Source organism: Rattus norvegicus, chromosome 4 (genome assembly GCF_021556685.1).
Source record: "Rattus norvegicus strain SHRSP/BbbUtx chromosome 4, alternate assembly SHRSP_T2T, whole genome shotgun sequence".
NCBI classification, from domain to species: Eukaryota; Metazoa; Chordata; class Mammalia; order Rodentia; family Muridae; genus Rattus; species Rattus norvegicus.
In genome coordinates this window covers 78,046,423-78,071,737 of record NC_141537.1, presented here as the reverse complement: position 1 = coordinate 78,071,737, position 25,315 = coordinate 78,046,423, and the positions used below count along the sequence as shown (strand labels likewise).

The following is a 25,315-nucleotide window of genomic DNA, read 5'->3' as shown; positions in this document are numbered from 1 at the left end:
GCTGGGAAAGGAGGGTCAGTGATTAAAAGTGAGAACAAAACTTCAGTTCCCAGATCACTCTCAGAACCTGAGACCCCCTCCCCCGGCATATGAGTACACATATTTGCATATATGCATGCATATACATAATCAAAAATAAAAGTAAATCATAAAATAAATTATGAATGACAAAAAAAAAATCTCAGGCTCTGGTCCAGGTCTTACAGGTTGTTCCTACTTTGGGGTGCATTGGAAGGTAATTCTGAAAGGCAAAACATCTTTGCCACACGGGGGCTCCACACCAGGCTTCTGGAGAAATTTTACATTTTGACTTTTCTCTTCGTTCCCTTGTTATTACAAAACAAAAATATGAATTGAAAAAATTAGATGCCTCCAAACGATCTGTAGTCTGTTAACATAAAGCTACCAACATGTTAATGTACATGCTTCCAAATCTACCTAAACTTTGTTAGACATAACCTTTTATATGAACACTATATGAACATGAATAACAAACATGATAACACACATCCGGTTATACACACATTTTAACGCCAAAAAGGAATAGTTCCGGACTACTCTCATTATATCAACATCTTTCCATGCATACCTGGTACCCAGGTATGTCACAAGAGGGCGTTGGATCTGCGGAAACTATTTTACAGCCTATTGTGAAATGCTGGGAACCAAAACCCAGCCCTCTACAAGAACAGCAAACGCTTTTAGCCTCTGAGCTATACCTTCCAGCTCCATTCAAAACAATTTTAAACGATGGCATTTTAACCCATTTTTCATGTCATTAAAATGTTTATTGGGCTTGGGGCTCAGTGGTAGAGCGCTTGCCTAGCAAGCGCAAGGGCCTGGGTTCGGTACCCGGCTCAAAAAAAAACAAAAACAAAAAACCCACCAGGTAAATGTTTATTATACTACAATTATAGAAAATCCCACATTTTTCGTATCATTGAAATGTTTATTATAACACACATAGATAATCCTACAGAGAGCCTACTGTGACTTATCAAGCCATATTTCTATTGTTGGAAGTATTCATTCCATTTCAAGGCAAAGACAGACGTGCTACAGCTGGCCAGCTGCGGAAGTGACCGTGCCAGGGGTGCCTGCCGAGGCCGTACGCCCAAGCTTTATACCGCCAAACCAGGTGGCCACTGCTCCGTGACTGCGTGGACACTTCTGGAAAGCACTGGCGCCGCAGGGGGCGTGGCGCCGCGCGGGGGCGTGGTCGGAGGTCGGGCCGAGGCGGGGCCTCGTGAGGAGGGCGGGGCCAGACGCGGCAGCAGGCGGGTGCCGGCGCTGCCGTTCGCCGCTCGAGCTGCAGGTGGAGCTGTGCCGCCGCGCTGCCTCCAGGAAGCCTCACGGGCCTTCGTCGGCCTGGCCGCGGCGCCGGCTCCCAGGATGCAGTGTGGAGCGGCCGGGCGCTGACGGCGGCGGTGCGGCTGCGGGCGGAGCGGCAGCAGGCCGGCCTGCGAGGAGCGCGGCGGGGAAGGTAGCGGCAGGCCCGGGCGGCGCTGCCGGCGGAGAGGACCCGGCGGCCAGGCCTGCGTGGGGCCGCGCGCCGCGGCGTCGACTTCCTCCGCTCCCGGCAGGACAGCGCAGGGCCATGGCCGAGGCGGCCGCGGCTCCGGTAAGGGCGGCCCGCGCGCTTGGCCCGCGCGGCCTCGGGCCCCGGAAGGCCGGGGCCCAGCACACTGTGCCGCAGGCCCCAGGAGGGCTTCCGGGCCAGACCGGGCCTGCGGGTCCTATGGCTGTGACGAGCGGCCGCGAGGTCCGCCGGGGCCTACCGGACCGGGTGGAGCCGAGCTCAGGGAACGGCCGTCCGCGCTCGGGAGGCCGATCCGCGCCAAGTTCCCGGTCTGCGCGTACCCGGGCCGGGCACCTTCCTCAGCGCCGGGCCGGTGCTTCCCTCCCCCAGCTCCCCCCAGCGGCCTGGTGGCACCTGGGAGGTGTCCGACGTCGATTCCGTAGATAGTGAGCACCCACTATGTGCCCAACCCTCCCCGGGCGGCACGCGAGTACTGCTCGTATTTGTCCAGCCAGACTGGCGCTGCACTCAGCCCGGTTTAGGCACGATTTTGTCTGCACTGCAAACCTGTGGGGTAGTAACTATTATAGTTATTATTTCGTACAAAAGAAAAGCTGAAGGCCCAATGAAGTTAACTTGCCAAGAATCCCAGCAAGAAAAGTGTGGGAAGACAGTGCTCACAGTTCAATGACTTTAATAAGGAAAGCAATCCAGGTACACGAGTAGCCATATGGTCGAACAGAAAGAGGTCATAGCAACCTGGTGGAAACGAGGTTCGAATGCAGGTGCTTAGCAGACTGGTGCTCCTCCTGCCTGGCCAGGTAATCTGTGCTTCTGTGAGTTGAGTTGGCTAGGGTTTCTAGGACTTGGGCAAAGAAAGATAAGGTACAGACACAGGACAGTGCAAGACTGGTCCACAAGCTTGGAGATGAGGTTTTGGATATGAGGCTGCAGAGTTGGAAGGGGTTGGAGAAGGCCTGGACTTCAGCATGTGGGTAGGAAAGAGTTGAACAATTTGGCATCCTCTTAGACCAGCGGTTCCTCTCTAGCTCAGAGTTTTGGCTTCCCTGGCTTTTCAGCAGTTGACTATCCCATCTTCCCTTTAACTATAGCAAGGTTTAGGCTTCAGCAGAGCACAGCCCCTACTTCCAACTAGACACTTCAAAGACCCATGGATCCAATTTTTAAAAACACGTTAAACAAGAATGACATCAACAAGAGAGATATTTGTGCAGATGTCTTTTTGTGTAACACAGGGACTGCAGCAGAGGGAATGAAATAAACTCTTAGAGTCTGGGGTAGCCTGAGTCAGGGCTGGTCCCTCTAACAGTTCTGCCAGTCAGACCCAGTGTCCCTCCTCCTGTACAGCTTGAGAAACTCTTGAGCACCACCCAGGCAAGCTCTTCTGCCTCTGGCCAAGCTCTCTTGTCCCCATTTTCTCAGGTCTTCCCACTTTCTGTTCTCAGCAACTCAGAGGAGTCCACACTAGTTTCCAGAACTTGTGTTTTGCAAATATTCACCAACCTTTTTTGTTCAAGAATATTCTAGGATATAAGAAACATCATCTTGAGGCACTAACCAGAAATGGTGCCTATGCCAGGATCTCCAATCTATCCTGTGGGTTGCACCTTAGATGTACATGGAAGAGCTCCTCCCACTCCCTACCCAAATGTGTTCTTGATCCCCAGTGGGTAGTCACTAAAGCTTCTATGCCACTCCCAATGACAGGGACACATCAGTCTTGTGATTGTTGTTGCACATGTGAAAAGTATGACTGTCTATCTGCTTTCCTCACCAGATTATAGTTTATCCCTGATCTCAAGACAGTTCATGTCTGAGAATGATTCTTACCTTACAGGAAGTTCAGGTGATGTAAAGAGTGCGAGACATAACAACACTTGTCACCCCAGAACTTGGGTGGTGAAGGCAAGGAAAATCAAGGATTCAAGGCCATCCATCCTATGCTACTTAGCAAGCTCTAGGTCAGCCAAAGCTATGTGAGACTTCGTCACAAAAACAAGCAAAATACTCAGTTCTTTGGTTGGTTAAAATTAGCAATAATGGTAATTTTAGCCCAGGGAGGTGGGGCAATTAAGAAAGGATCAAATCAGCTTGTCCTAGAAGAAGGAGAATTAGCCATTGAACTTATCTGTCTGTTAAGTGGGGACATGAGATGCTTTTTTAAAAAAGCAGTTGAGCAACCCCCTTGTTTGTGCCTCTCAGTTGAAGCAGCTGGGGTTTTTGCTAGGTCATCATCATGCAGTTCCTGTGCGATTGTGACAGGAGTGCAGGCTGGGCCCTAGTAAATCTGCAGTGTATCATTTCTCCACTAAAACACCCCAGCAATGCTAAGTCACTGTTTATTTTGCAAAATCGCACTGTGTTTACCATGTGTTTAGCACTGTGCTGTGAAAAGACACAGTGTCCACCAGAAGAGATTCTCAGTGTAGTGACATACAGGAAATGACTGAATAGGGTGGAAAGCACCAAGATAGGAATCTACACAATGTGCTCTAGGTCCTGAGGCAAAGCACCTGCCAGACTCTGGCTAGTTCTGTTATACCAAAAGAGGCTGTCACTAAGGCAGGATCTGCTACATGATATAGGATACTTCCTATATACATGGGCTCCCCAATCCCAGCTTGGCTCCCCTATGCCTAGGGTCTTGAAGGCTCAGGGCAACAGTGCAAAGAATGATGCTAGTTTCTCTTCTTTCTCAAAGATTTCTCCATGGACAATGGCAGCTACAATTCAGGCTATGGAAAGGAAAATTGAATCACAGGCTGCTCGACTACTTTCTCTAGAAGGTCGAACTGGGATGGCGGAGAAGAAGCTGGCTGACTGTGAGAAGACAGCTGTGGAGTTCAGCAACCAGCTGGAGGGCAAGTGGGCCGTGCTGGGAACCCTGCTGCAGGAGTACGGCCTGCTGCAGCGGCGGCTGGAGAATGTGGAGAATCTGCTACGCAACCGAAACTTCTGGATCCTGCGGCTGCCCCCTGGCAGCAAGGGCGAGGTCCCCAAGGTAGCCTTTGGGAGCCCTGGTGTGGTTAGCCTGAGGGTCCATGCCTGAGAGTGTGAGGGTGGGCGAGTATGACACTGGTTTCAGGTGCTCCTGACCTTTGATGACGTGGCTGTGTGTTTCTCTGATCAGGAGTGGGGCAAGCTGGAAGACTGGCAGAAGGAGCTCTACAAGCATGTGATGAGGGGCAACTACGAGACACTGGTTTCCCTGGGTAAGCCTAACACACCTCTGGAAAGCATGATTTTACAAGTTCCAGACCTCCCTTTGTGATATGGTTGTTTTCATGACAGTCATATGCAGAGTCCTAGATAATTTGAGCAAGGAGATTCCTTTTCCCCCACCTTTCTGTCTTCCCACCTCATATTGTAAGGTAGAGTCAGATATTCCCTTCTGCTTGACGAAGTAGCAGACTGAGGAAAGTGGTGACCTCCGTTCTCACTAGGCCCAGAGAATTGACATCTCCAGTTTGGCTGAGACTGGAGTACAGGTGTGCTGGCAGCTCTGCAGTGTATTTTTAACCAACTCCACTTTAGCAAAGGAATTGTTCTCTTAACATGGATTGGATGGCTTTTATGTGACACAGCACAGGGTCTGTGATAATAGAGTAGACCTTGCCTCTCAAGACAGACGTTCTTTCTCTGCCCCAAAGCCCTGCTCCTCCCACCCCTGGAGCTACTGTTCTGAAAGACCCTCTTCTTAGTCTTCCTTCCTGGCCAAGAGTATTTGGTGGGATTCTGCTTTGCAGACATGCCTTGTCCAGCACCACCAGCTATGTGGACAGACGACTAGGGGGTAGGGTCTTTCACTTGCATTATTCATGTGCAATAGCACCTTTCCCACCCTCTGGACTCTACACAGGACTGCTCGAAGACTTTGAGGAGAATGCCTACCATTGATAACTGTTCTTCTGCACCACTCAAGACATTTAGTTTCTAGGCTGTTAGTGATTTTACAATTGCCTGTCCCAGCTCTGATGAGAATGTGGCAAGATTAACCTCCTGTCTTTCCTCAGACTATGCCATCTCCAAACCCGAGGTCCTCTCCCAGATTGAACAAGGCAAGGAGCCATGCACCTGGCGTCGCACTGGCCCCAAGGTCCCGGAGGTTCCTGTGGACCCAAGTCCAGGTGAAGGGTTGGGAAAAGGTCAGGGACACAGCAAGTGACCAAATGAACACTTAAGAGTAAAGGTCCAGGATAGTGTGACTCTTCCTAGAGACAGAGAGGACGTTTCAAATCTAAATCTTTCATGGTTGAGTCATAACTCCGGATTACTCAGCTATGTTGTAGAAACTAGTCATTTCCCTCCTGGACATTGATAGCAGAGCCAGAAGCAGGGGCACAGAATTAGAGGATGAGAGAAGAGGGAGGGAGAGAGAGTAGAAGACGAGCTTGTTCAGAACCATTGAAGGAGTCATCCAACCTTTTTTTTTTTTTGGTTCTTTTTTTCGGAGCTGGGGACCGAACCTAGGGGCCTTGCGCTTCCTAGGTAAGCGCTCTACCACTGAGCTAAATCCCCAGCCCTGAGTCATCCAACCTTAAACATAACTAGGAGTTTCAGAACCCATTGTCAAGCTGTGTGGTCCAGTGAAATTGGAATCAGGCGTTTATTCAGCTGATGTTAATACTAAACAGTGTCTGAGATTTCCCTGCAGCCAGTCAGCACCTCTACATGTTTAGGGAGGACAGGATGCTAGGATGCTAGGATGCTGCAAGGAAGACCTTGCTGGGTCCTTTGGTGAGAGACATTGTCTCTACTCAACCTCTGCCTCCTCCCTTGCCTGTCCTTGGGTTTGTGTCCTTGACCTATCACTCCGACTTCCTGTGGTTACCTTCTATGTGTTGTACATGTGTACTTCATGTAAGTCAGACAAGGGCAGAAACAAGTCTAGAGCTGAGCACATGGAACAGTGCCAACTGGATGGTGGAAAGGTGCCTGTTGAGTTCTTTCCCTGAAAGAGATGGGGAACACATGGCCTTGACTTCCAAAGCCAAGGGTGAGAGGTTACTGGTGCCTGCTTTTATTTCTGAATGTTTGTAACAATAAGGTCCAAGAAACGGCTAGTTGCTAGCCCTCACTCCATTGTCCATTGGAACCTGTCTGCTCTTCCCTCCCCAGTCCAGTCATCTGGGGTGATTGAGTTGGTGCATGCCCTTGTCGGGACTCTTCTCTTCACCTCCTGTGATCTCCATGGTGCTTTACAGGACCTACCATGCACAGCAGTACTCCTGGGTCCAGTGTATTCCATCTATCAGCTCAGGCTGAGTCTTGACTCTTCCCACGTGCTGCTGCCCTACAGCTGTTTGTCCTTTCCCGTGTGCTTCGGCATTGTGCTTTCAAAAGTCAGGTGTCCTTGCTCCTCATCACTGACCCATGAGCACACTCAAACACACACACACCTACCTACCTCCCTCCCTCCCTTCCTCCCTCTCTCTAGAAACCTTGTCTTGAGAGCTAAAATGTTAGACCTCTGAGCACCTTGCCATCCTCTTCTTCCCTACTCTTGCTGATTGCTATATCCATGTGGTGGCTTTACCCTCTTCACTGTCTTGGCACGGTTATGGCTTCCTTATTCCTTCCACATTTCTAGTATGGACTCCACAGCTACTTACTGCTCCTGGTTCTTCCAGTCTGAACCTCTGATCCAACAGGTCTTCAGTCTATAGGACCTTCTAAGCCTTCATACTCCTCATCCTCCTCTCACTTTCCCTATATTCACTCTGCTTGACAAAACTGTAATCCCGAAAATTGACTGTCTGCTCTGCACCTGCACTCAGACAGCTGCCAGTGGCAAACCTATAAACCTGCAGCACTCACCTGGTATTCCTGACCATTTAGTGGGAGCTCCTTATCAGCCAGCAATCACCAGATCACCTCAGTTCCCTCACTAGCTCAGAGGTTGATAAAGTACTACTCCTAGGCCAAACCTAGCCCTGTTTATATAGGGCTCACAAACCAAGTATTTCAATTTAGTATTAAAAGGCCATTTTTAATTTTAAAAACGTACTCTCAGGGACTAGAGAGACAGCTCAGTGGTTAACAACATGTGTTGCTCTTAAAAAGAACCCAGGTTCTGCTCTTAGCACCTGCATGGTGTTTTGCAACCATCTGTAACCAGTTGTAAGAGATCTGACACCTTCTGACAACCTTAGGCATCAGGCACACATGTGGTACACATACATACATATGAGCTGAACATTCACACACAGAAGACAAAATGAATCTGCCAGGCGGCAGTGGTAATACCTTTGATCCCACACTTGGGAGGCAGAGGCAGGCAGAGTTTTGTGAGTTCAAGGCCAGCCTGGACTACACAGCAGTTCCAGAACAACATTCGTTTAGGGCCCTCCAACTCCTATTCTGGCTGTTCTGGGTCAGCTGCTCTGAAGTCATAATTGTAGCTCTGCTCACCTAGCTACTATAGTCTAAGGACATCCTCTAAGTCATCCGTTTCATCTGGGTGCCTCTTTCTCATGAGTTTGTCACCATCCTCACTGACTTAATCCGTTTTCTGTTATTACTGAATACCACAGCTGGGTCATTATACCCTACCCGGAGCCTGGAAAGTCCAGGTCACAGGACCATACCTGGTGAGCTCCTTCTTGCTGACCTCACCAAAGGATATTTCATTTGGGAACAGCAAGTCTTCCTTCCCCTGGTTAAAAAGCCACTCAGGTTATTACAGGGGATCCCATACTCATGACTTCATCTAATCCTTTGCTTCTAGAGGCTCTGCCTCTAATACCAGTAACAGAGATCAAGAGATTAAGTTTGCAACACAGGGATTCCATGGACACACTCAATCAGCACTGCCTCCTGAAGCTATGTCTTTGGATACACAGGACACCTCCCTCTCCTGGGATTCCTGCCCCATGAGACGTTCCCAAAACGGTGTGCTTTTATCCTCACAGTTCCTTTCTCCTTCAAAGCAGCTTAGGTCTCAGTACCTGTCTGTGTGCCCCACCCTTGACTTCTGCCTGAATTTCCCACACCCCATAACCATGGTCAGTACATCCAAGGCAAGGCAATCTGGTAACCCTTTGAAACCTATTTTTCCCTCATCTTCCTGGCTTCTCCATCTGTCTAGCTATAACCCAAAAACCCAAGTTCTCTAGTCTTCTATATGCGCATGTGTGTGTGCGCACACACACACACACACACACACACACACACACACCTTCTCTCTCCCTAGTCCTCCCACTGAGTTATCTAGACTCCTAACAAATCTCAGTCCCTTCCTGAAATGGTTGCCATCTTTGGTCCTATCCTTAGCTCCTACAGTCTGCTGACACAGCAGAGATCCCCTTAAAATATACTTCCTGACTTTCCATCTGATCTCCATAGCGCAGCCATCCTCCCATTTTCATGTCTTTCTGCTCTGGTCCCACTGTCCATCCAAACTATTTGTTTAGCATTTGGGGCTGATTTATTTATTTCATTTATATGTGAGTACACTGTAGGTGTCTTCAGACACTTCAGAAGAGAACATCCCATTGCAGATGGTTGTGAGTCACCATGTGGTTGCTGGGAATTGAACTCAGGACCTCTGGAAAAGCAGTCAGTGCTCTTAACCACTGAGCCATCTCTCCAGCCCGGTAGTTTTGCATTTATCTTTTTATTATATACATGTCTTTCCATTTATAAACTCCAAAGGATAAAAACGTATGTGTTTTGTTCACGGATGGTTTGAGAAGCAGAATCTTTCATAACAGAGTAGGAATTCAGGAAGTGGTATTGAGTGTATGCTCAGTCCCATCTTTAAGGTACCGTTAGCTACCTCTGTAGACTCGGCCCATTCCTCACACAGTAACTGATTGATTGCCCTTCATTACTCTTGTATTTTTCAAAGTCAAAATAAATGTCATTGTATTTTACTCTATATTTCACATTTGTCTACTAACTCATTAGGGTGTTGCTGCTATGGGAGACAGACCTGCTATTTTAGTGCAGGCCTTCCTGCCATAGCCTCAGTACTGGGGTCAAAGGTGGGGCTAGTGCTCCTGGTCTAGACCTTTCAACAGGTGACTGACATTTGAAAAACAACTATATAGCAGGTGTGACACATGCCTGTAATCTCTGCATTTGAAACACAGGAAACTCTTGAGACCAGCCAGGAGTACAACACTGAAATTCTCTCTCAAACACAATCAAAGAAAAATCCATGTGTGGTAATATATGCCCGTGTTTTGGAGGCTGAGGCAGATGGAATAGCTATGAGTTCAAGGCCACCTAGATGACATAGCAAGTTTCAAGCCACCTGGGACTACATAGCAAGATCCTTATCAAAACAATCAGCAACAGTAACAACAAAGAGGAGGAGGAAAAGGAAGAACAACTGGTGTAGGTTTTTTTTTCTAGTACTGTCTTGTTTTTTCACTGCCACAAACAGCATGACAGCAACATCCTTAAGCATGTCTTTGCATCAGCATACTGATGTTTCTCTGGGGCAGACCCAAGGTGCCTCCCTGGGCTGGACTCCACCTCTGGCAGTACCCCCACTCTCCAGAGTTAACAGAAGCTTCTCCCATCAGCATTGGGAAATGTGTTTCTGATGTCTTTTCCCACTTTTCATAAGAAACATTTGCCAGTGAGGCAGGGAAGAAATGTTATCTCAGTTTAATTGCTATTTCTCCAACAGAATATCATATCATATATAAAGGAGTGAAAGAAGCTAGAGAGGTGGCTTAGTGGTAAGGAGCACTGACTGCTCTTCCGGAGGTCCTGAGTTCAATTCAGGACCACATGGTGGCTCACAACCATCTGTAATGGGAGCCAACACCCTCCTCTGGTGTTTCTGAAGACAGCAACAGTGTAAGCACATAAATAAAAATAAGTAAATCTTTAAAAAAAAAGGAAAAAAGTCTGCTCATCTCAGAGCAGACAGAAAGCAGAGAAAGGTATTTTCTTAAATATTTTTTTCTTGAAAAGATTTTATGTATAGATGTTTTATCTGAATTTATATAGGTGCATCATGTGTTTGTAGTACCTAAAGAGGCTAGAAAAAGACACCATGTACACCGTAGAACTAGAATTGACAGATTGTAGGGAGCCACTATATGGGTGCTGGGAACTGAACCTGGTTCCTCTCCAAGAACAACAAGTGCTCTTAATAGCTGAGCCATCTCTGCAGCCCTTTTAAATATAAATATTTTAAAATTACACTTTAAATTTAGGGATGTGTGTATATATGTATGTGTTTGTATAAACATACATACATGGAGGTCAGAGGACAGCTTAAAGGCACCTGAAACACATTCACCCATCTTACTAGTCCATACTGTATTTTTTAAATATGTATTTAAAGGTTTTTACTTTTTAAACATTTAAGTCTTCAATCCTCTAGAATTAATATTTATATAGGCTGCAAAAGAGATTTAAAATTTTTCCACTGGGCATGGTGGCACACACCTCTAACCCACTGAGGATTGGAGGCATGAAAAATCAGAAACTCAAGATCATCCTTGGTGACAAAGCAAGTTGGAGGGATGGCTAAACGTTCTTCTGGAAAAGCACTTACCACCAAGACTAATAACAGGAGTAGGAGAGAACCAGCTCATGAAAGTTTTCCTCCAACCTGTGTACATTTGGGCACTGGCACTCAAAACACACATACACAATAATAAGAAGTGTCTAAAAACTAACCAGAGACCAGCTTAAAATACATGAGACCCTGGCTGGAAACATGTTAGTAGACTCCTGTCTTGGCTGGTTTCTAGTATCACCTCCAGCTTGAACCAATGTCTGCATATACATGAGGCTGTTCACAAGCTCTTTGTCCTGTTTGTAGCTGTTCTTCTCTACCAAGGCTACTCTTTTCATAGCCCTAACACCTCATGTATCAAACCTGCCCTGCTTGCGACTTAAACTGTTCTAGCTGTTCTCGAATCTTTGCTCTTCACTGCATTATGGAGTCTCTAAGTTCTTGATGTAATCCTGTTGGGAGCATGGATGAACTGCATTCACTTACTTTATAGTTTAACTAAAGAGAACTGCCTGCCATCATTACAACTCAGAGCTTTTTTGTCCACAAGATTCGTTTGTTGATAGTTTCTTAGGTGATCAAGGATTTTCTTTTAGACTTATTTGTGTTTTATGTAGGTGGTTTTTTTTGTTTTTTTGGTTTTTTTGGTTCTTTTTTTCGGAGCTGGGGACTGAACCCAGGGCCTTGCGCTTCCTAGGTAAGCGCTCTACCACTGAGCTAAATCCCCAGCCCCGTTTTATGTAGTTTTAACAGGTATATGTGTTCTTTGACTTCAGTTCAGGCTTTAAAAAATGCTGCTCTCTTTAGGTGTGATGAGTCATCTCTTCAGACACCCTTTGATTTTTTGATCCTTTAAAAAAACAAACTCATGGGGAGTCCTTTTAGCAAAGGTAGGAATAAAACCCAGGGACTTATGCATTCTTTTTTAAATTGTGTAACACTTTTTGTGCTCTGGCAATTTGACCGAGGTGTTGTAAAGTAGACATCCTTGCTGCTGATATACTTCTAGAGTTTCCATATGCATTGTGATTTGATGAAGTTGGTTGTTTTGTTTTCAGCACTGAAGATCAAAATCAGGGTCTTGTTCATGTCGGGCTAGCATTCTATTGCTGAGCTGTATGGACCCCAGCCTCCTTTAAAATGTATCTATTTACTTTCATCTTGAGACAGCATCTCACTGTGCCCAGGCTTGCTGGGTCTGTTACCTGGGTGGAACTTGCTTGGGTTCTTGTCTTACATGGCAGAACTCAGCAGAGGGGCTCAGTTGAAGCAATGATTTACTTAGCAGAGTGAAGCAGAGACATAGTGCACTCTATAGAGCTGACCTGGGGAGGTATCTGAAACCTGTCCTGCACTTGTGTTTTAAGAGGTTATATGAGGTAAGTAGCATATTTGTGGGGAAAGGTAACTTTTTTCCCTCCCAAATCATGGTACACTGGAGCACCTTCTAGGGCATTTCTTCCCATGATCTTATTTTAAAACCCTCTTAAGAAATCAAAATCATAACATCAACACTATTTTGAAGCCTGGGTCCTTGGATGATACAGACCCTTTTATTAGTTCACAAATGTGGCAAATTGGGAAAGTATCCCCTCCCCTTAGTTTTAATACAGTGGGAATAACTTTCCTGCAGTTTCAAAATGCTCACCCACAAAGCAACATTTCACAGACACAGTATCACGAAAACAGCTTCCATTTCCTGGTTACTTCACATCTGAATCCCTGCTTACTGATCACAGGTGTGTGCCACCAAACCTGGCTAGGGATTTTCTTTTAAAGTATTTTCTAAAGGACGAGGCATGGTAAAGCATACATGCCTTTAATCTCAGCTCTTGGAAGGCAGGGGCAGGTAGATCTCTGAGTTTGAGGCCAGTCTGGTGGTCTACATTGCAAGTTCCAGGCCAGCCAAGGCTACCCAGTGAGACCGTGTCTCAAAAACAAAGGAGCCAACATTTCTTCAAAAGGAGCCAGAGAGCCAACAATTAAGAACATTTGCTGCTCTTTCAGAGGACCCAAGTTCTGTTCCCAGCACCCATGTCAGACCGCTCACAACCATCTGTTACTCCAGCTCCAAGCACCTATACTCACTTGTATATACCCACAGACACACACCAAATAAATCTTTAAAAGAGCTTCTTAGGCTGCCCTATTAAATCAGTGATTTAGTATATAACCTTAATAAAATATAGTTTTTTTTTTTTTTTTTGGTTCTTTTTTTCGGAGCTGGGGACCGAACCCAGGGCCTTGTGCTTCCTAGGTAAGCGCTCTACCACTGAGCTAAATCCCCAGCCCCTAAAATATAGTTTTAATGGCATAGCTATGCATACCTATAATCATGACACAGGAGACAGAGGCAGGAGGATCAGAAATTTGAGGATCCATAGTGAAATCCTGTCTCAAACAACAAAGGGTGGATAGGGATGTAACTCACTGGTAGAGCTCTTGCCTGATATGTATCAGGTCCTGGCTACTGCCTTTGGTACCATATGTAGGTATAAATTTTTCAACCTATTTTAATAAGCATTCAGCCTCCCCTAGCCCACCACCCACCAGAGGAAGTGGAAGAGAAAAGTTATTAGGACATGGAGGAAGTAGACTTGTTTAGAAATTGTTCTTTGGGGCTGAGTCCAGTCTTCGTTGTCAGGATACCAGCAGTTCAGTTCAGTAGCAAACACCAAATATCAATCAGCAGCTGCAGTCCAGTCCACTTGGCAGTCACCACACGAATCAGCAAGGGCAGTTTAATCCTAAAGAAACCACCAGGCTCACCAACCAGCCTGAGGCGAGGCCACTGAAGCAGCGAGCTACCACAGGAACCTCATGAGCAGGCGAGTTTCTCTCAACATCGTTATCACCTGTTGAGCTCTAAAATGCCATGTAAGGAGAACCAATACATGTGTGTCATTAGCGAAGGTGAGCAAAGAGTATCGAGGCAGAGCAAACCAAACTAAGGCTCCACTGTTTATGCGATCATATTTATACTCCTTAAGAGTCCTTTCAGGTGTTTGCTATAGCAAAACATCGTTTCACCTTGTCTGTTTCAGGAAAATATTCTTTCATGTCTCTATTTTAGCAAAACACCCTTTTGTTGTGTGTAGTTTTAAAAACACACTACCAACTTAGCCCTGGAGCTACCAGCTCCTCCCAGCAGCTTATCCACCAGCTCTAACCTAACTTCTCTCTTTACCCACCTTATGCTCTGGGAGTCGACCGCTCCACCAAAACAAGACAGCTTTATTTTTAGAACTTGCCAGCTAGGCACAATTGCCTTGTGAAAGGCATGCCCTTGTCAATTATTATCAGTGTTTCTCCTCCTGTCCTAAGCTTTGTGGCCTGTATCAGCTAGCCCCGCCAACCTCCTCAGACCCCCTGCCAACCTCCCCACCTACCCACCAGCACGCCTCCACAGAGAAGGCTGAAGGATGTAGCTGCCCAAGACCTTACATGACTGCTGCTTTTCTCATTCCAAAGCATAGCAGAAAAAACCCTGTCCTCCTTCCTTTCATTTGCCTTTTCCCCCTGGGACCCAGAAGTCCCACTTGGAAGTTCTGCCCAGCAATGGGCTCCCACCCTTCTTTATTGACAAATCTTAGTATCAGTGCCTCCCCTTACATCCTTTCACCTGTTTGCCCCAGCAAAATATCAATTTAGCATAACCAACTTTCCAAAGATATCAGAAGTTTCCACCTCAACCATGCACACACGTATACACACACTTCCTTCTGTTTGTATCTAACCAACAGTTTTGTGTGGGAATCCACAACACATGTGGTTGGCAAGTACTCTATTATGAGAATTCTGGAATTTTTGTTTCTTTAAAAACACAAATATTATGGGAATGTGTTTTCATCTTAATCCCAAGTGTGGGAATATAGGGCTGCTTCAGACTGTCCACAGCAGCTGACTATGATTTGCCTCGTGCTCTAGCAGAGGCGTGGTTTTGCCAACTGCAGACACTTTGTGCAATTGTGTGACATTTTTTAATTTTGGGAACTCAGAGGATATATAAATGCCAGGGCCCTGAGAGGTGAGGTTGGTGGTTATTGGTCATCGGGGGCAGGGGGTTGTTTGCCAATTGTTAATAGAGCTCAAAGAAGAAACAAGAAGAAAGAAATTAGACTCAAGGATCTCTATCTCTCCCCTTTCTTTCTCTCCTATGGGATAAAACTATGGGGGCGGGGGATAAAGAAAGAGTGGGAAAAAGAAGAACCCACAAAGAAGCAAAGACCAGTTACACTCTATCCCATCTACCCAGAAGTTTTTACTGTAGATAGTGTTATTATCAAACATTGAGGGGTGCTTTTGTTCAACAGTATGGTTTTCTGTTACTGTGCATCACACGTAATGGCAAGAGAATACTCAGGAACACTTGTATGTCCAACATCCAGCATGAGAAATGAGCACCACCAGAACCTTCCAAGGCCCAGCCCTTTCCTTGTAAACAAATAGAAATCAGAAACTGAGCGGATCGTTCCCTGCCTTCCTTTACATTATTTTTCCTGTTTATTACCAAAAACCATTATTCGGTTTTACCTGGCTTTCAACTTTTTATGAATGGTACCATAGTGCAGATTTCCTTCTTGGGCTTGCTTTTCTCATTTGGCATCTTGAGCCTCCTGTGTTGATTAAAAACAAACAAAAAAAACCCGGACAGTTTGTTCACTTCCATGATTTTTCACTCTGTAGTTTTATGACAAACACATTGTATTTCTTTTACTGCTAGGGAGTATTTGCATTTTTTCTAGATGTTGGGTTATTTGGAGTTAGTTGTGGATTTTGGGTTGGTGGTTGTGCTTTAAAGGCATGCTGCTGTGAGAATTCTTTGACATCTGCAATGGTTTCTCTAGTGCAGACCTGGCAGTGGCCAGGACTCGACTTTAACAGGTTACCAGCAGGACCTAGGACTCCTCTCCCGCCTCTTGAAAGATTCTTTTCACTTGTGACCATCATGTAGGAGTGAAGTGGCTTTAACTGTATGTGAGATGAGGCATTGTGTGCTGTGTTTGTGGGCTGTTCCATTTGTCTTTTTATTACTGTAAGTTCTTTGCATATCTTAATACAATCTGTGTGTGCTGATACCTTCTCTAGTTGTGGGTGGCTGTGTGTATGTAGGAGATGGAGCTCCAGGGTCAGGTATAGAATAGGCAGTGCTCCACCACTGAGCAGTGTGCTGAGTGCTGCATTGAAAAGCACAGATGCTTCTCCCTCCACTGCACTTGGATTCGGTAGTCTTTCCCTTTGTGAGTGAACTTTTTTGTGTCTTCCATTAAGCAATGTTTCCCAGTCACCAGATCATAAAGTCTTGTATTTCCAACTGAAATGAAAGTGTTAAGCTTTCACATGTTCAAGTCCTTAACCCAGCAGAATTAGGTTTTATGCTGAGCAGAAGGGACCATGGTACTTTCAGCTAGCATTTTGTTTTTTTCCTTTACTGTTGTGGGGAAACTTTATCTGCCTAATCGAGTACCATGAAAAATATAAATGGGGTTTGAAGATTGCAAGGTATTGACACTTTCACTGGCATTGGGTCATGTTATCCTTGATGATCTGCAGTCCTTGTTCTGTCTAATCTAATGTTCTGAATAATATCTCTTTGAAGTTCCATAATGTTATACCCAAAAAATCTTTACTTTTTACTTATATTTCTGTGTTCCTTTGTACTTCTGTTTTTGTTTCCAATTACTGTGCTCAATGGTATCTTGTTTTAACTGGCAGTTTTTGTTTATTGCTGATTTCTGGAGAGTAGAAGCAGAAAACACCCTTCCCACATAGCAGGACCCCTGCCGGTTCTGTTTTCAGTCCAGCCTCTGATAAGTGTGAGGTAACACACCACACTAAAGAGGTAAGGATCAGGAGCTCGACTAGCATAGTGTCTGGGCCTTAGGCACCTCCAGACATAGGTCCTCAACTTCCCTGCTGGGAACAGGCTCCAGCCCAGCCCTGGCTAACCACTGACACTAGGGTCATTATAAAAATTGTCTTTGTCCACAGACAAAAGCTAAATCCTGAATCATCACACAAGAAAATAACTTAGCCTCACTGACTTTCCTCCTTTGTTTCTCGGGTTAAGATCCATAACTCAGAAGAAAAATAGCAGTTGATCAGCACCTCAGAACACTAATAGTGTATTAAAAGAGAATTTGTTGACATTTCTATCTAGAAACCTTACTAAAATTCTCATTAATACTAATAACTTTTCTAATAATTGTTCTCAGGTTTTCTGAGAAATTAATCACACTCTTAATTAATAAAGATGTGCTGGTTTTTGTTTTAAATCCATAATGGCTTGTTTTTCTTGTTTTATTCTGTTAAGAAATCCCAGAAAAATCCTTCAGTAGAAAAGGGGCACCCTAATGATACAGAGACGGTAACAGGAACCCTAGTGATATAGCAGAATAATGGACACCCTAGGAATATACCATGATAGTCTGCACCCTGGTTATTCATGATTTCAAAGAAACTGCTTTGGACTTTCCACATTGAGAATTCCACAAAATAATTTCTACATGTTTACCACATCCAGCAGGAGGGACTACAGTTGTATAGAATGGGCTTGTTGTTGGCTCTGGCATCTGTTCAGATGATATAGTTTTTGTTTGTTTTCTTTAGAGTACTGATACAGTAAGTTACATTATTTCCTAAAGTTGTGCCAACCTTGCAGTCTTGGGATAAGCCTTATGTATCATGATCATTTGTGTACATTATAGATTATGTTGTTTGTTCTAAAACTGTTAAATCTGTCATTATTCTTGAGTTAGACTGTAATTTTCCTTTTGTAGACTGCCTTCTCTTGCTTTTAGTATTAAATATTATTTGCTCAAAGAGTTTGCTTGATGTTGGAATGATCTGCTCTGGGTGTTCAGAAGATAACACTGAAGCCATGTGGGTCTCAGATTTTCTTCATGAGAAGGTTTAGACAACAGATTTATTTTATTTTACTTATAAGATTATTTAGGTATTCTGTTCCTTTTTTAGTTGGTTTTAGAAGTGTAACTTTAGGAATTTGTCCATTGCCTCAGACATTTCAGATTTACAATACTTGTTACAGTATGTTCCTTAAACCTCAGCTGCAACCAAGTCTACTTCTTTTGTTTCCTTCTCAGGCTGGTTACAGATGCTCTCTCCCTTCTCCTAGGATTTTATTAGCGTTGAACTAGCTTAATATTAAATTAGTTAACCTTTATTCTTTGCATTATTTTCCCTTATACTAATATACAAATTCCAGTCTCGATACACACACACACACACACACACACACACACACACACCCCACATTGGTGATTAAACCCAGACTTCACACATGCTAGGCAAGTGCTTTGCCACTGAGCTATGTCCCCAGCCTTTTGGGTTGGTTTCTTTTCCCACTTCTTATTTTGAGACACGATATCAGACTGGTGCCCAGACTGACCTTAACTATCTGCTGTGGTGATCCCCTCCCACTGCCTTTGAGGCATAAGCACAGGTATAACTTCCTTCTATTCTAAAGACTTTTGTTTTTGAGGCTAGCCTGGTCTACAGGAGTTCTAGGATAGCCACAGCTACACAGTGAAACTCTTTCTATAAATAAAAAAATACACAAATGCTTTTGCTGGCATTTCTTCTTTTGTGATACCTTGCATTACCTGATTAGCCCATTAATTTTCATCCTGTCTTTTCTACCATAAACATGCAAACCTATAAAATTTCACGTATGTGCTACTGTTGCTCCAACCCACACATTTTTGATATCTTCATGAACTCTAGTATCCAGACACCATCTTCTAATTCATGTTTCAGTTTTCCCTTAAGCCCTTGGATATATATATGTACCTTTCTACATACCTACATGGAATTTCTGGTTTCTATTTAGCTTTCTGTTATCTTTTTATTTTATGTGTATGTATGTTCTCTCTGCATGCACGTCTGTTTACTACTTGTATGCCTGGTGCCCTCAGAAACCAGAAGAGTGTTGGATCCCCTGCGATTAGCATTACAGGTGATTGTGAGCTATCATGTGGATGCTGGGAATGGAACCTGGCTCTAAGATCTTCTGAGCAGCCAGTGCTCTGAAGTGCTGAGCCATCTCTCCACCTGCTCGCCCTTTTCTAATTTTGCTACTGGAACACTTCTGGAGATATGGGTGAACTGCGCCATCCTGTAGTTATGACTGGTCCAGATAGGCTGCTGACTTTGGCCACCTCTCTTGGATGTCAGTCTTATTCCTGTCTCTTTTGCATTATCCCACTCTTCCTTTGAGGATTATTTATAGCCTCCCCCCCACTTCAGACTATCTTACTTCTAATTAGTTTGAAAGCTATACTTTGCTTGGCAGAGGTTGTGGGCACCTTTAATCCTAGCACTCAGGAGGCAGAGGCAGGTGCATCTATCTCTGTGAGTTACAGGCCAACCTAGTCTACAAAGGGAGTTCCAGGACAGCCAGGGCTACACAGGAAGACCCTGTCTCAAAAGACAAAACAAAACAAAACAAAAAACCATTTGTGTTTTCCCCAATATTTTAGATGCTAATACTAGGGGGAGTTTCTCTGGTTCTCTCCATGTCTAGCTGCCATTCACCCTAAACAGAAGCTCCAAATGCCACTGTTAGCATCCATTGAGATGACTGCAGCAACTTTGCTATTAATCTGTCAAGAACTCTCTGAGTCTTTTACCATCCATTCTGATGATTCCACACCCACCCACACATACACTTTTTTGGGGAGAGGGGGGACAGGGTCTGATGCATCCCAGGCTGGCTTCAAAGTTTCTGTGTAGCTAAGGATGATCTTAAACTTTTGACCCATCTACCTCTACCTCCCAAGTGCTGGGATTACCTGGATATGCCACCATACTGTTTTACGCAGTGCTGGGGATTAGACCAAGGGCTCCTTGAGCTTGGTGGGCACTCTCCCAACTGAATTACATCCTTAGCTCCTCACTGTGTCTGCTCATTGAATTGCTTTCCTTTACCTCTGGACTCTTTGTTTTAAACTCATGTGAATAACCAAGAATGAAGGGGTAAGATAGGGTGAGTTCAAGCTGCTGCTCCTATATTACATACAGGTGAGGGCAGCATCCCAGGGCAGCTGGGAGTGCCCTTGGTCCATCCCTAACCCTGAACACATTGGCATGTTCTCCTTCTCATCAACCCAGGTACCCACTGCCATGGCTTTCTTGTACTATTAGACCCTAAGGGTCACCCCAAGGGCCCAAAGGTCTCACGTGCTCTCCTTTCCCTAGGTTCTGGAGCACCAGTTCCTGCCCCTGACCTCCTGATGCAAATCAAGCAAGAGGGGGAGCTCCAACTACAGGAGCAGCAGGCTCTGGGTGTGGAAGCCTGGGCAGCTGGACAACCAGATATTGGGGAAGAGCCGTGGGGCCTCAGCCAGTTGGACTCTGGAGCAGGAGACATCTCCACAGATGCTACCTCTGGTAAGTAATTGAGGCAGGAGAGCAGACTGAGTTTTAGGGACTGAGGGTAGGGGTTGGAAAAGTGGCTAAGAGCATATGAGTAACTGTGCGCTCTCAGAAAACACAGCCTGGCGGCTGCACAGATGGCTCAATAGTTAAGAGTGCTGGAAACTCTTTGAAGAACATAGGTTCAAATCCTAGCACCCACATAGCAGTTAACTGTCAGAAGGGGATTTGACACCCTTTTCTGACCTCTGAGGGTACACAATGCATGCAAGTGTTGCACAGATATACTTGCAAGCAAAACACCTATGTATATAAAATAAAAATAAGTCTTTTTAAAAAAGAAGAAAATCTGGCCTAACAAGTTCTTCAAACCTACCTTGAGGCATAGGTTCAACTCTTACCGGAGAAAGGTGAGCGAGTTTATAATATCTGACTTCCCAGTGCTTCAGAGAAGGAAACAAAAGACACTGGCTTCAGAGAGACCAAGGCACATGGCCATTCACTGGGAGCTTTCAAGGATTCACTGCCCTGCCCTCCCTCCCTCCGCTTTCCTGTTCACTATTCTCACATGTCCTTGTCCTTCCCTAACCCACAGGCTGCGATTTCTCTTCCTTACAGGTGTCCATTCCAACTTTTCAACCACCATCCCACCCACTTCCTGGCAAGCAGACCTCCCTCCCCACCACCCCTCTTCAGCATGCTCAGATGGGACATTGAAGCTCAACACAGCAGCATCCACAGAAGGTACAGGAGTGGCAGGACAGGAGAGTGAATGCCGGATGGATGGGGACTCTGTTCTTACTGGTGAATTGTCCCATCCTCTCGGCCAGCATGCACTTCCCTTACGGCTCTCTGTGCCTTCTACTCTCTATCTCCTTCAGAACTCTCTGAACAGCCTTTCTTGAGGATACCCATGTTTCTTACAGACAGTTCCTTGTTAAAAAAAAAAAAATCATTTTTCCTCCCAGCCTTGCTCCTGGAATGACAACTGTGAGGCTAATTATTTATTAATAAATGTCTAGCCACAAGTTTTGGCTCATTCCCCGACTAGCTTGTAACTGATTTAACCCATTCAAACTGTTCTATGCCTTCCACATGGTTAGTTTCCTCTCCTAGCTTCCTGGGTCCAAATCCAGGGGGAATCTCCCTTTATTCCAACCTGGGTTCAGCTACATGGCTGGTTTACTCCATCTCCTCAGCGTTCCAGCCGGAATGACCTGCACCCCTCTCTATTTCCTAGAATCCTCTCTCTTCCTGCCAGTGCCCCACCTCCTATTTCCTCCCTCAGCTCATTGGCCATAGGCTTTATTATTGACAGGTGTTGCTTAAAAGAGATTCTCCCTGTAATTCTTTCCTGGTAGAGTTGGCCAATCTATTCAAATAAGCTGATTTCTAGAGGATAAGCCTTCCCCATCCCACCTCCCAACCCCCCCCCCCCCCAGGCAACCTGTGGCTTCCAGGCCCAGATGCAGACAGACAGAGCTATAACCACTTCCTAGATATCCATAGACAAAGACAGCAGACGCCAGAGTTGGGAAGAGCAACATTCACATTCTTTTGTTTGAAAGCTAATTACCTGTTACCTTAATAAAAATTTCTGTCATCTTTTACCACTCCCACCACCAAATATACTAAAACACCAAGAACGCTGTTATCAGGTCTTGAGGTTGAGATTCATACATTTATATAAAGTCAAACAGCTCCACTTGTTCGATCAGATAGCTGCATTTTCTGTGTACCAGACGGTGTGCCTGGGACCTTTCCATGTGTTATCCTGGCTAATCTTGCAGCCCTATGAAATAAAGCTGTGACTAAGAATGTGCCTGACAGCTATACAGAGTCCCAGACACATCAGAGGGCAAGCCTGTGCTTCTGCCTTATTTTTAGTACATGATCACCACACTCAAAATCTTTTTTTAGAATAAATTCGTAATTTACTTTAATAGCTAAAGAAAGAGAAAACAGAATCTGAGGAGCAAATTTGAGAGCTACTTTTACTGTGAAGAAGTCACCAGGCCAGGTGAAGCTTTTGGTTAGCCTCACCCAGGACGGGATGCTCATTTGACTTATGGTATTGAGGTCCCAATGTGGTGCTCCGTGGGGCTGAGTAATTGCTGAGTTTCCAGATGGAGGTGTCTGACCCATTTTGTCCTTTAAAAATGCCCAGAATGATCTCTGTCCTACTCTTTCTCAGCAGATGTAAAAATTGTTATCAAAACAGAAGTCCAAGAAGAGGAGGTGGTGGCTACACCTGTGCATCCCACCGACCTGGAGGCTCATGGGACTTTGTTTGCACCAGGCCAAGCCACAAGATTCTTCCCCAGCCCTGTCCAGGAAGGAGCCTGGGAGAGTCAAGGCAGTTCCTTCCCCAGCCAGGACCCAGTGCTGGGCCTGCGGGAGCCCACTCGGCCAGAGAGGGACATTGGTGAGCTCAGTCCTGCCATAGCACAGGAGGAGGCTCCTGCCGGGGATTGGCTCTTTGGAGGAGTCAGGTGGGGCTGGAATTTCCGGTGTAAACCTCCAGTGAGCCTGAACCCAAGGACGGTGCCCGAGGGGCTCCCTTTCTCATCTCCAGACAATGGAGAGGCCATCTTGGACCCCAGTCAGGCCCCAAGACCCTTCAATGATCCCTGCAAATACCCCGGCCGGACAAAAGGCTTTGGCCACAAACCGGGGCTGAAGAAGCACCCAGCAGCACCACCCGGAGGCCGGCCCTTCACCTGTGCCACCTGCGGAAAGAGCTTCCAGCTGCAGGTGAGCCTCAGTGCTCACCAGCGCAGCTGCGGACTGTCGGACGGGGCGGGTACCGGGGCAGCTTCCACCGCTACAGGAGGCGGAGGTGGGGGTGGGGGCGGGGGCGGAGGCAGCAGCGCAGGTGGAAGCAGTGCACGGGACAGCAGCGCTCTGAGGTGTGGGGAGTGTGGCCGCTGCTTCACACGCCCTGCACACCTCATCCGCCACCGCATGCTACACACTGGTGAGAGGCCCTTCCCCTGCACCGAGTGCGAGAAGCGCTTCACAGAGCGTTCCAAGCTCATCGACCACTACCGAACGCACACAGGCGTGCGGCCCTTCACCTGCACAGTGTGTGGAAAGAGCTTCATCCGCAAGGACCACCTCCGCAAGCACCAGCGCAACCACCCGGCAGTGGCTAAGGCACCTGCACACGGTCAGCCGCTCCCACCACTGCCGGCTCCTCCTGATCCCTTCAAGAGCCCCGCAGCCAAAGGACCCATGGCATCCACAGACCTTGTGACTGACTGGACTTGTGGCCTAAGTGTCCTGGGACCCAATGATGGTGGTGGAGACCTGTGAGGGCCCCAACCCTCCTGTGGCCCCTGCAAGCCACGAATGTACAGCCCTGAATGCAGATAGCAGGATGGCCTGAAAGCTCAGAAGCAGAATGGGGGACATGGCAGAAAACCAAATCCCATGTTGCTGAACTGATCACTGGAAAGAAGGACTATCAACGCAGCCTCCGCCTGAACGTAGAGTTCCGACTGTGAAACTGAACACCTTAATGGATCTTAAGTAATTTAATTACCCTTTTTTTTTTTTTGTTTTGTTTTTTCTCTAATTCTTGAGGGAAAAGCTGGAAAAATGGTAGCAACGACCAGTTTTTGAGGTGTGGCTTTGAGAGGTGTGTGCTCACCTTGTCTTAGCAGTGTTGGAAAGATGGTCAGTGGGAGAAGCAGGCAAGGGCACTCCCAGCCGTGGACCACACAGTCCTGGGCAGGTTGAGTTCCAGTCCTGTCCAGGCATGCTGGGGCCTAGACTGACAGGTTCCACTCAGCAGTAGGGACCCTACTAGAAGCAGCCCTTCTCTTCTGAAAAGACCCTTTAAGCCAAGGCCTGACTTTTCCTGTTTTGAGCCATCTGTGATACCTGTCCAAGATGGTAACATCCACTGTAGTAGTGACTTCTGGGCCAGGCTAAGAAGAATCATATGGAGCTGTAGTAGTGTTTGATCTCAAGGGTGTTTTGCCTTCGAACATGAAGTCACAGAAAGCCAGGGCCACCCATCTTGGGCTACCTCCATTACCCATAGATGCTTCAGTTGGCTGCCCATTGTGTAGTATGTTCATTTTCAAAATGGACTCACCGGTTCCACCTCACATGTCATTCCACCATTAACCATGACTTTGCAAAGCAGGTAGACAGGCAGTTCTTTCTACAGAAGAGGAATAAAGGGCTCAGAGGGGACAGAGCCTCTCCATGAGTACTGTGTGTTCTAGGAGCTAAGGTGAGCAGCAGTGATACTGGGTCCTAGAATAGTGGAAAGGTTTTGAGATCTTGCCCTCTTAAAAGATTTGTCCCACACGCATGGATCAGATAGATCATCAAGACAGAACTCCTGCCTCAGCAGCTCGAGCTGGACAGTCCCCGGTGTGTGTGCTTGCACATCATAGACATGCAGGAGGCAGTTGGATTGCCAGCTAACTGGGTAAATGGCTCTCAGGCCTGCCTGCCTGGAGTATCTTCACAGTGGAATTAGAGCTAGGTCCAAGTTTCTGTCTTAACAGTGCTGTCCCCATCACACATAGCCATTCCCATTTTGTTAAAGCAGCCACTGGTCCTCTTGCCCAAATGGGTAATGATTCCCTGAAGAGGGCAGAGACCATGGTGCCCATTCAGCTCCTTCCTGCATACTTTTATTAGAAATAGACTAGTTAAGAAAATTGTTTCTATGTACTGTATATTTTGTACCTGTTTACACTTCTAATATTGATATAACTGATATTTTGAAAAACAGATGAACAGAAAACATCCTGTTAAAATAAAATCTAACCAGCACCAAGGCTGTTTCATGGATTCCATTCTTAGACATTCATCATTTTTCCTGCTGCTTTTAAACACCTCCTCCAGGAAGCCATTTCTTAACCCCCATAGTGCTTGGCCAC

The 25,315-nt window shown here is 46.0% G+C and overlaps 1 protein-coding gene across 12 annotated transcripts; it reads left to right on the top strand.

Moving 5' to 3' along the window:
- Positions 1–1,342: 1,342 nt before the first annotated feature.
- Positions 1,343–25,212, top strand: Zfp746 (zinc finger protein 746). 12 transcript variants are annotated; one of them, NM_001100852.1, is given in 7 exon segments: positions 1,343–1,621; positions 4,242–4,541; positions 4,671–4,752; positions 5,554–5,667; positions 20,238–20,429; positions 21,033–21,158; positions 22,609–25,212. In NM_001100852.1, coding segments are annotated over 7 exon segments (1,959 nt in total). In that variant the 5' UTR covers positions 1,343–1,597; the 3' UTR covers positions 23,730–25,212.
- Positions 25,213–25,315: the final 103 nt, after the last annotated feature.

Bases quoted from the DNA above. Each gene is read 5' to 3' on its own strand.
- Zfp746 (XM_087657356.1), top strand. From the start codon at position 2,299: ATGCAGGTGCTTAGCAGACTGGTGCTCCTCCTGCCTGGCCAG. The intron at 5,668-20,237 runs GTGAAGGGTTGG...TCCTTTCCCTAG, and splicing joins TCCTGTGGACCCAAGTCCAG to GTTCTGGAGCACCAGTTCCT. The intron at 20,430-21,032 runs GTAAGTAATTGA...TCTTCCTTACAG, and splicing joins CTCCACAGATGCTACCTCTG to GTGTCCATTCCAACTTTTCA.